Raw genomic sequence first — 12,060 nt, forward strand, 5'->3', positions numbered from 1 at the left:
TTATTTTACGGAAGGAACAAAGCTGATTTTATTTGATTTTCCATAGTTTTAGGCACAGCAGATACTCAGTAAATATTTAAGTGAGTATTCATTATTATAGTATTAAAAGAGAATAAAATAGGATTGGGGCTGTATCTCAGTAGTACAGAGCTTGCCTAGCAGGTGCAAGAGCCTAGATTCAATCCCTTGTGGGGAAAAGGATGTCTCCACAGGAGTCATAGGAACATTACAAATTTTTTAAACTTTGAAATTCTTAGCATTGGACCTTTTGAGAACTCCATGGATATCAGATCAAATGGTATTATAATAATGGTAGTAATTCAAGAACTTGTCCAAATTTCTGTCACAGAATATCATTGAGAATGAAAGTCATTAGTTTTCTAGTTTAATTTTAAAAATAAGACTTCTATTAATTTGAAAATATATTAAATTGACAAAAGTCTTACTATAAAAAAGAGCTGCAGATGTATCTTGATGATGGAGCATCCCTGGATTCAATTCCTCTATCACACACACAAAATTTATACACACCCTAAAATTTATACACACACAAAAGTCACACACGCACAAATCTCTCTCTCAACCCCCCCTCCCCACACACCAGTAGCAAGTTTTCTGGGTTGGGACTTTATCAAATTTATTAATGTCTAACTTGTAGAAATATGAAACCAGAGTGGGAGATAAAGGAACTCAGCTCTCAGGAGGTCAAAAACAGAGGATTGCTATTGCCCGGGCACTCGTCAGACAGCCTCAAATTCTGCTGTTGGATGAAGCGACATCAGCTCTGGATACTGAAAGTGAAAAGGTTTGGTCTCCACTTTATGCCTTACGAAGTTAATGAAATGGACATTTAAAAAAAAATCTCAGCTATGAAAAAAAAGAGGGGGAAATTAACACTGAAATTCAAACAATGGTTATTTTGAGATAGTAAATATTTCATAATTTTTAAAAATGATCACATATTACTTTTATAAAAAGAAAACAAGCATTCAAAAGAAAGCTGAATTAATCACTTTTTAGCACATTAACTATACAATGAAATATACTCAAAAAGGAACCAAATAAAATGATATGGAGATTAATTAGAAAATTTAAGTAATTAATATTATTTAAATCATGGGAATCCATTTGTAATTAAAATGTAGAACATAACTATATGTAGATTAATATCAAATATGTAAAACATACATGCATAAAACCAAAGATGCAAAAAGAGTAGAAAATAAATTAAAACAGTTGACTTGCTAGGATGGCAACATTTTAAAATGCCCTTTAATGTTAAAATTTGTACAATTTTCAGGACAGGGATTGTGTCTGATTTATTGACAGGTTGTCCAGGAAGCCCTGGACAAAGCCAGAGAAGGCCGCACCTGCATCGTGATCGCTCACCGCCTGTCCACCATCCAGAACGCAGACATGATCGTGGTGTTTCAGAACGGCAAGGTCAAGGAGCAGGGCACGCATCAACAGTTGTTGGCACAGAAAGGCATTTATTTTTCAATGGTCAGTATCCAGGCTGGCACACAGAACTTATGAACTCCTGTTATAGTACCTCCTAAAAATAAATTCAGATCATTCAACAACTTTCTGACTTGTAAAAGAAGTTTCTAGTTTAAGTCATTAAATATAGGTTTATTTTTGCTTCACATCAATTCAGATTATCCAATTTGGTGTTCAATATTACAGCATCTGAAACTTGAGAGTTGGAAGTAGCAACTGTCTTGAAGTATAGAACAGCAGCTTAGCTTAACCTGAGTAATCAGTCACACCAGAGGGAAGAACAAAGTTCAGTGTAGAATTAACATGTCACAGAAATAGGGAAAATTCCAAAGGTCCTGAATAGGTGAGTAGATGACAGGGTTGTTTGGGAAGAAGTTTTTCAAGTACAAAGGAAAAATAAATTGCTCAAAAGTCTAATCATTCTTTCGTATATTTTCAAATCATTCCATTGTAGAATATAAGGGCTTTTATTTTCCATTTTTTTTGTTAATGCATGTTGATTGCACATATTAATGGGGTTCACTGTGATATTTCCATACATATATGCAATGTGCATGGATGAAATTCAATCAATCACCCTTTTCCACCTACATTCCCGCCACAACCCTTCCCAATCCCTAGTGGTCACTATTTTACTTAAAGGTGTACTCTTCTCACCTTCATGTGAGAGAAAACATGTGGTACTTGTCTTTCTGTATGGCTTATTTCACTTCACATAATGTTCTTCAGTTCCATAAACATTGCTGCAAATGGCAGGATTTCATTATGGTTTATGGCTGAATAATACTCCATTGTGTATATGCACCAAATTTTCTTTATCCATTCATCTGTTGATGGGCATTGAGGCTGATGGACAGATAAACACAGGTGCAATAAACATGGGCACACAAGTGTCTCTTGGGTATGCTGGTCTTACCTCCTTTGTTTGTTTACACAGGAAAAAGGTAGCTGGTTCATATGGTAGATCTATTTTGAGGAACCTCCATATAGTTATCTATAGTGGCTGAAATAATTTACATTCCTACCAACAGAGTATGAGTTCCTTTTTCTCCATATCCTTGCTAGCATTTGGGTTTTCTGTTTGTTTATAATAGCCACTCTAACTGGGGTGAAATGGAATATCATTGTAGTTTTGACTTTCATCTCTCTGATGGTTGATGATATTGAGCATTTTTTCATGTTTGATTATTTTAATTTCTTCTTTGTAGAAGTGTCTTCAGGTCATTTTCCAATTTTAAAAAGTGGATTACTGTTTTTGTTTGTTTGTTTAGTTTTTGAGCTCTTTTTTTATTCTGAATGTTAATCCTCCATCAGATGAACACTTGGCAAATGTTTTTTCCCTTTCTGTCGATTCTCTCTTCACTGTTGTTTCCTTCATTGTACAGAAACATTTGTAGATTTTTGCTTTAGTTTCCTGTGTTTTTTCCTATCCAGAAAACCATTGCCTGTACCAGGGGGTTGAAATGTCTCCCCTGTTTTTTTCCTAGCAGTTTCAGGGTCTCAGGTCAAACATTTAGGCCACTGGTGTACTGGGAGTTGATTTTTGTACAGGGTGAGAGAGAGAGGAATCAAGTTTCAGTCTTCTGCATGTGGAGATCCAGTTTTCCCTGCACCATATGTTGAAGGTGCTGTCCTGTGTCCAGTGTATTTTTTAGTGTCTTTGTTGAGATGGGGTTGGCTGTGGATGTGAGATGATTTCTGGGATCTATATTTTGTTCCACTGGTTTGTGTGTTTGTATGAAGAAATGGTATTTTGATGAGGATTGCATTCAATTGTAGATTACTTTGGGTAGTATGTGTATTTTTAGCAACATATACATACTAGTTTTTAAAATTTTTCCAACCCACAAACATGGGAGATCTTTCCATTTTTTTGTTTTCTTCAAATTCTTCCATCAGTGTTTTATAGTTTTCATTGTAGACGTCTTTCATTTCCTTAGTTTACTCCTAGGTACTGTATTTTTTAATGAAGTTATTGTGAATGTGATTGCTTCTATGATATCTTTCTCAGAAAATGTATTATTAATGTATAGAAAAGCCAGTGATTTTGTATGTTAAGTTTTGTATCCTACTTAATTCATTTATAGTCTGATAGTCTCGTTGGAATCTTGAAGTTTTTCTGTTTAGAATCACATCATCTGAAAACAAGGATAATTTCTTAAAATTTTTTTTTAGTTGTAGTTGGACACAATACCTTTATTTTATTCATTTATTTTTATATGGTGCTGAGAATCAATTTCAGGGCCTCATGCATGCTAGGCAAGCACTCTACTGCTGAGTCCCAACCCCAGCCCCAAACAAGGATAATTTGACTTTCTCCTTTTTTTATTTATATGCCTTTTATTTATTTCTCTTGACTAATGTGCTTTGGCTAAGACTGCTAGTACTATACAGAAAAAGAGCGGTGAGAGTGGCATCCTTATTTGCTCCTGATCTTAGAGGAAATGTTTTCAGTGTTTTCCAATTCAATATGATGTTTTGTGCATTTGTCAATTATAGCCCTTATTGTGTCAATTATAAGTATAGATCCTTCTATGCTTAATGTGTTCAGGGATTTTTATCATGAAAGGATGTTGAATTTTATCAAGTGCTTTTTCTGCATCTGTCAAGATGATCATATGATTATTATTTTTTATATAATTGATGTGATGTATTAAGTTCATTGATTTGCATATCTGAACAATCCTTGTAACCCTGGGATGAAACCCACTTGTTAATTGGTAAGATCTTACTGATGTGCTGTGAAATTTAATTTTCTACTATTTTGTTGAGAATTTTTGCATGTGTGTTCATCAGCAATACTGATCTACAGTTTTTTGGTTGGTTTGTGGTGTCCTTGTCGGGTTTTGGTAACTGGGTACTGCTGGCCTCATAGTTTCATCACTTGGATGAAATCCTTCCAATTCTATGAAATAATTGGCATTAGTTCTTTAAAATTTGATAAAGTGAAGCAGTGAAACCATCAAGTCGTGGGCTTTTCTTTGTTGTGAGACTTTTTATTCCTGATGCAATCTTACTTGTTATCAGTCTATACAGGTTTTTTTTATGTCCTCTTGGTTCAATTTTGATAGGTCATATGTGTCTATAGAGATTTATCCATTTCTTCTCAATTTTCCAATCTCTTAGCATATAGTTTTTTATAATGATCCTTTGTATTTATACAGTATCCATTGTAATGTCTCCTTTTTTATCCTCTGTTTACTTGGGTCTTCTCTTTTTCCCTGGTTATTCTAGCTAAAGATTTCTGGCTTTTGTTAGTCTTTTCAAAGAACCAATTATTATCTTTTGTACCAATTTTAGTTTTTCAATTATTTCTGTCCTGACCTTTATTTCTTTCCATCTGCTAATTTGGAGTTTGGTTCCTTTTTTGCTTTTCTATATCCTTGAGATACATCATTAGGTTGTTTATTTGAAATATTTCCATTTTTATTGATGATGGCACCTATTGCTCTAAACCTCCCTCTTAGTACTGCTTTTGGTCTTTTGTGTTTGTTATCATTTGTTTTAAGATATTTTAAACTTCCTCATCTGACTTTTTTTGACCCATTGTTTGTTCAAAAGTGTGTTGTTCAGTTTCCATGTATTTGTGTAATTTGTAAAATCTTTTGTTTTTGACTTCTACTAGTTTTATTTCATTTTGATCATAAAAGATACAAGAATTCATCTTTCTTTTTAATTTAATACTTGTTTTGTGGCCTTATAGTCTATTCTAGAGAAAGTTTCATGTGCTGATATATTTGTATTCTATAACTGTTTTACGAAATATTCTGTAAATGTCTATTAGGTCTATTTGATCTATGGTATAGTTTAACTTCTGTTTCTTTGATTTTTGGAGGGTGAGGTCTGTCCATTTGTTTTATGAAACTGGGTTCTCCAACATAAGGTGCATATAGATTTATGATGATTACATCTTCTTGATAAATTGATCCCTTGGTCATTATATAGTGATCTTTGTTTCTTCTTACAGTTTTTATTTTTAAGTCTATTTTGTCTGACATATATGTAGCTACTGCTATTTGCTTTAGGTTTCAATTTTCTAGGAATATAATTTCCCATCCTTTCAACTTTGTCTGTTTTTACTGGTGAGGTGAATTTTTTGTAGGCAGTATATTATTGGGCTTTGTTTCTTATCCATCCAACCAGTCTGTATCTTTTAATTAGAGAATTTCACCTATTTAAATTCAAGGTTATTATTAATGAGTAAGGACTTACTCCTGTCATTTTGTTGATTTTCTTCTAGTTGTTTAAATATTCTTCATTCTTTCTCTTCTATTCATTTTTTTGTGGTTCAGTGGTATTGCTGATGCTTGATTCTTCTCTTTTGTGAATCTACTTTTCTAGTGGATTCATATTTTCACTTGCTTTCATGATGGTCATTCTATTTCTTTCACTTCAAATTCCCTTAAGTATCTTTTAAGTCTTGGTCTGGTAGAAATGAATTCCCTCAGTTTTTTCTTATTAGAAAAACTTTATTTCTTTATTCCTGAAGGTTAGCCTTGTTTGGGATAGTATTGCTGGTTAGCAGTAATTTTATTTCAAGACTTATAATATGTTATTCCTTTCCCTCCTGGTCCTTAGGATTTTCACTGAGAAATTTGCTGTTAGTCTAATTGGAATACCCTTAAATGTGATCTGGTATCCTTGCAGATTTTAGAATATTTTTGTCTTATACTTTTGACAGTTTGACCATAATAACTTTGAGTAAATATCTTTTCTGGTCACATCTATTTGTCCTATAAGCCTTTTTTTAGAGAGAGAGAGAGAGAATTTTTTAATATTTATTTTTTAGTTTTTGGTGGACATAACGTCTCTATTTTATTTTTATGTGGTGCTGAGTATCGAACCCAGCACCTGGCACATGCCAGGTGAGCACGCTACCGCTTGAGCCACATCCCCAGCACCCTATAAGCCTCTTATACATGGATGTCCATATTTTCCCCAAGATTAGGGAAGTTTTCTGTTATTATTTCATTGAACAGTTTTTCTATGCTATTAAATATTTTGTCCTCATCTTGAGTTATTCTAAAGAGGTGGATATTTATGGGCTGGGGCTGTAGCTCAGTGGTAGAGTGCCCGCCTCACACATGTGAGGCACTGGGTTTGATCCTCAGCACCACATAAAAATAAATGAAGATATTGTGTCCAACTACAACTAAATATATATATTCATTTCTACCAGACCAAGACTTAAAAGATACTTAAGGGAATTTGAAGTGAAAGAAATAGAATGACCATCATGAAAGCAAGTGAAAATATGAATCCACTAGAAAAGTAGATTCACAAAAGAGAAGAATCAAGCATCAGCAATACCACTGAACCACAAAAAAATGAATAGAAGAGAAAGAATGAAGAATATTTAAATATTTATATATTTAGTATATAAATATATATACTAAATATATATATATACATATATATATGTATATATATATATATATATATATATATATATATATATATATATATAGAGAGAGAGAGAGAGAGAGAGAGAGAGAGAGAGAGAGGTGGATATTTGTTTAATGGTGGGAAAAGGTCTCAATTGTTCCTTTTTCTTTGGGATATTGTCAAAGACCTGTCTTCGAATTCAGGTATTTTTTTTTTTTCCTTCTGCTTGACTGTTAGTGAGGCTTTCAACTGTATTGTATTATTTTACTTACTAAGCTCTTCATTTCTAAGACATCTGCTTGGTCATTTCAAAATCCCTTTCTGCGGCTGGGGTTGTAGCTCAATGGCAGAGCACTTGTCTCTCATACACGACGCACTGGGTTCAATCCTCAGCACCACATAAAAATAAATAAATAAAATACAGATATTGTGTCCATCTACAACTAAAAAAATTTTTTTAAATCCCTTTCTGCTGAGTCTCTTATTCATTTCCTGTATTTTCTTACTAATTTCATTTAACTGTTTATTTTGAATTCTCTTGGATCTCACTGAGCTTTTTTAAAAATAATCACTCTTTTAAATTATTAGGCACTTAATCCATACTGAATTCCTTAGAATCTTTTGCTAGAGTCATGTTCTTCTGGAAACATCATTACTTTTTCATATTTCTTATGCTTCTACATGGAGTTTTGTGCATCTGATGAATTGAGCCTCTCTACCACTTTTAGTGGGTAGCCTTCTTAGTAAGCAGGTTTCTCCTGAAGATGTGTTTTGGGGTGTCAGTTTGTTTTGCAGCTTTATTGTTACAAATGTTAGCTTTATTTCCAGATGAGCACACTGATGCAATATTCTAACAGCTTCTTTGGCTGTGATTAGTAACTTTGGATATAGTGTGTCTGACTCCATCACCATTCATACTCTCTCTACAGGTCATACAAAAATGGACATACTCTAGTGGTTCAGAGAGTTGTGGTCCAGAGAGTTATCAGGTGTCGTGCTGTGTGGCTACCCCTACAGTGGGAGTGGTGGCCCTTACCAGTTGATGGGGATTTCCTCAGGCAGTGTTAATACTACCTTCTGCTACTAGCAAGGGCCTCTGCCACTGGAAGCCCCAACTGTAGAGAGACACCTGAAGCTTTTGTCCTCTGATTATTTAGTGTTATAGGCCCAGATGCTGCAGGATGAGGTGGCAGCAGAAACCATGGTGTTTAGCTCTGCTGGTTTGGTGATAGTAACTTCCTAAAAGTTGGACAAGATTGGAGCTGGGAAAAATTGTACTCACTATGCCCAGTCATGCATACCCTGGTACAGGGTGACAGAGCCAGAGTTGCTCAATGCCTGTCAGTATGCACCTGTGGACAGCACAGTAATGGGAACCACTGTGTAACCCTGCTCTGTAACAGGTCCTCAGTGTGGCACAGTGAAACTACACAGGTGCCTGCCTTCAGTCCTGGCATTGGCACAAATCTACATGTACTGGCCATGGCTTGGGTCTCAGAGTTCAAGTGTCCTCTTCTGATTCTCCAGGGTGGCACCCTCCATGTATTTATGCACATCTCCTAGAGCTTACAGAGCATCCAGCAAGCTTAGGTTAGTCACTCTGCTGGGCCAAATTGGGTTTAAAAGGCAGTTTCCCCAAAAACCAATGCAGGGAATATTTGTGGAGTCCCAAAGATGGGAATATGCAGGTCTTTTAGACCCCCTGAAACAGAACTCAGAAATAGTTTTGTTTGTTTGTTTTGGTGGTGCTGGGGATCGAACCCAGGGCCTTGTGCATGCAAGGCAAGCACTCTAGCAACTGAGATATATCTCCAGCCAAATAGTTCATTTCTAAAGATAGCTCCTGACTACAATACCCTGAGGGTACCCTGGGAAATGACATGAGATCCTTTTCCAAGGCAAGGCAACCGTGTAGTTCCAGGTTGTCCAAGTAGGGTGCAAATCTGTAAGGACTGAAACTTTCCAGGAACTAGAACAGCTAGTATCTGTACTAACACTTTACTGGGGCGTTTTCATCCTTACCCCTGCAAAGGAGACTCCCTAAACTCATTAATTTAATATGTACATATTTTTTCTTAGTATAACTTTGAAATGTTAGAGATATCTATTATAATATATCAATTATAAATGCTCAATATTTATAGCAACTGTATTGTTCCTCTTAGAAATATCTTTTTCCAGAGAATTGCCCATTTTCCTATAATAAAGAAAGGTATGTTTAGATGGAGAGCAAAAAGAAATATTTTAGGAAACCCTTGGAATCTAACCACAGTGAATTTTTTCTGCATTTTTTATTTTCCTTATTTTCTACAGCAATATCAGTTCTTATTGACACCACAAGTTATTTGGGTCAATAAACTTTCAAAACCAAGTTTTCTATCAGTAATAAACCAGATACTACCAAAGAATTATTCAAAGGTGAACATATATATGAATAAATTGGATTTTAGTAGACAAGAGAGGGACAAAGAATACGTTACTTCAGTGACTCAAAGTGAGAAGTATCCAATTTATTCCTATATAATTATTCCTATACTTAGAAGGATCTTGAGGCATCCGACAGTGAAAATTGATTCAGTAGGTCTGTGTTGAGGCAGGAATCTGTTTTTAAAAAGCAATCTGGGTGATTTAAACTTCAGGCAAGTTAAGGAAACATGTTAAAGTATGGATGAAAAGGTTTGTCTGCATACAGCTTCCAAAATACCCAACTTGTTAGACATATTTAAAACCAAACAATTGTAGAGTATCATGGATCTGGAGAACTAGCGGAGCAGAGCCCTACTGCTCCTGTCAGTATGCAGCTCCAGTCTGTCAAATTCATAATCAGAAACACACACCTTTCTAGAAGTGAAGTTGACCCCATTCTTCGCAATCTCCAGTCCAGGGCTGCCCTGGGAGAAACTTTGCACCTTCTTTGAAGTTTTGAAACTGAACTAGGAGAGAGACCATACTCCAGGGGATCTGCAGGCCTTGTGATGTCTTCTAGAGCTTTTTGCATAGGGAAAAAACAAGACAAAATGAAAATGAAACATCCATAGGAGCCCTCCAGAATCCTGCAAGTTGTCTGGCAGTAGGGTTCACAGTTTCTCCTAGCATGACCCTGCGCTGATCAGCAACTACAAGAATTGGCTCCTGTGTGTGACACTGTACTGCTGGGGCCTGATCACAACCCACAACTACAGTGTTGTCACAGCTGCTGCCTCTACTTCCACCTCTGTGATTTCACAGCCATGAATCAACCACAGTGCTTCTACAATGAATCTATCACCTTCTATAACTTCAGTGGAAAGTATTTTGCCAAAGAATGAAATAGTCGGCAAGTTGGTGATGGGACTTAGATTCTAACTGTATCTTCATTTTGTTGGCCAACCTACTAGTCATGGTGGCAATTTACATCAACCATTGCTTCCATTTCCTCTTCATTACTTAATGGCTCATTTGGCTGCTGCAGACTTCTTTGCTAGGTTGGCCTATTTCTACATGATGTTCAACACAGGTCCCAATACTCAGAGACTGGCCATTAGCATGTGGCTTCTCCATGAGGGCCTCAATGACACCAGCCTGATAACATTTGTGGTCAACCTACTGGCTATTGCAATCATGAGGCACATTTCATTTTTCCACACAGAGTTCCATACATGGATGAGAAACTGGCAGGTGGTAGTCGTCATTGTGGTCATATGAACTATGGTCATCGTTACAGTTGCTATGCCCAGTGTGGGCTGGTGACCTTTGTGGTAATGGTGGTTTTCTATACTTGCCTCTTTGGTTACATTCACCAGAGAATGTATTAGACTGTCTTGGCACAGTTCTGGATCCTAGTGGAATAAGAACATCATGATGTCTTCTGAAGACTGTAGTAATTATGCATAGTGCCTTTATCATCTGCTGGACTCCTGGATTGGTCTTGTTACTGCTAGATGTGTGTTGTCTGTAGGGCAATGTTGAGAATGTCTGTAGGCCTATGAAAAATTTTTCCTCCTCCTTACTGAATTCAGCTCTGCCATGAACCCCGTCATCAACCGAGACAAAGAGATGAGTCCCACCTCAAACAGATCCTCTGCTGCCAGCACAGGGAGAGCACCAACAGCCCCACAGAAGGCTGACTGTTCTGCTTCCACCCTCAACCACACCATCTTGGCTGGAGATCACAGTAATGGCTACTCTGTGGCTCAGATGTGAAGCCAGCTGTCCCCTATGAAGAAATGAACTGCCTCCCTCCACCTAGTTACCAGCGCAAGGTGGGGAGTGAGAAAGGAGAAAAAGAAACTCTTGTATTCAAATATTAACCACTGGCAGTATTTGTTCCTAGACCCCTATGAGACTTGATATATGTTGAAAATTCTGACAAATTAAGTCCACAACTTCATTTATAAACCAGCTTTTTAAAAATTTTTAACAATGTTATTTCATTTAATAATCATGTTTATGTCTTTTAAAAAAACACTCAAATGTTCTGGCTCTCTAGACTATGAAACTGTACTAGTTTAAAAACAAACAAAACTACTAGTGAAGTAAAAAGTTCATATTTCTTCTATTGAGAGTAGTGTGAAAGATGTATCAAAGGCCATAGGCACCGATTTTGAATGTTTTCACAAGAAAATCAGACTAATAATACTTCTAAGGATAGTCTGGCCCAGTGTAAAGATTTTAAGCGTCAGTTGTGATAATGTTGAACAAATGATGAACAAATGTTTAAAAGGGGAATGTATACAACCAGTGCACTAAGTATACTGACATCTATTGCATTAAACTATGTGGTAAAGTGTTATAAAAACTGCCCCCAGTAATTTATGCCCTCTGTGCCCATTCTTAACAAGATGACTTTGTTCTTATTGAGAGGTGAGACTTTTCCCCCACCCCTAGAATCTGGACCTCCCTTTTGAGTTGTGACTTACCCAACAGAATGCAGCAGAAGTGACATTATGTAACTTCAGAGTCTAGGCCTAAGAAACCTTGCAATTTTCACCTTTACCTCCCAGAAGACACCCATACCAAGTATGGACATCCAGTCTTGAATACTGAATGATCACAGACCATATAAGGAGACAGTCCTAGCCACAAAGTTCCAAAGAGTAGGTAAGGCCACCTTAGACTTTCTAGCTTCAGTCCTAGCAACCCCATGATACAGCCATATACACAAATTCAGGCAAGACCAGCAGAATTATCTAGGTG

At 36.3% G+C, this 12,060-nt stretch overlaps 1 protein-coding gene across 4 annotated transcripts in view; it reads left to right on the forward strand.

The window, feature by feature from the left end:
- Nucleotides 1-11,662, forward strand: part of Abcb4 (ATP binding cassette subfamily B member 4) — a 77,732-nt gene extending 66,070 nt beyond the window's left edge. For 3 of the 4 annotated variants that reach the window (XM_046462459.2, XM_046462461.2, XM_058585044.1), the window contains 3 exons: nt 659-805; nt 1,330-1,503; nt 10,884-11,662. In XM_046462459.2, the coding sequence (XP_046318415.1) occupies nt 659-805; nt 1,330-1,503; nt 10,884-10,991 (429 nt within the window). In that variant the 3' untranslated portion in view covers nt 10,992-11,662. Of the gene's footprint in view, nt 1-658; nt 806-1,329; nt 1,504-9,764; nt 10,856-10,883 lie in introns of those variants that run through there. The other variant, XM_046462460.2, reaches the window with a different exon arrangement.
- Nucleotides 11,663-12,060: the final 398 nt, after the last annotated feature.

Source organism: Marmota monax, unplaced genomic scaffold (genome assembly GCF_021218885.2).
Source record: "Marmota monax isolate L192 unplaced genomic scaffold, Marmota_monax_Labrador192_F-V1.1 WCK01_AAM20220418_F8-fsc00165, whole genome shotgun sequence".
NCBI lineage: Eukaryota > Metazoa > Chordata > Mammalia > Rodentia > Sciuridae > Marmota > Marmota monax.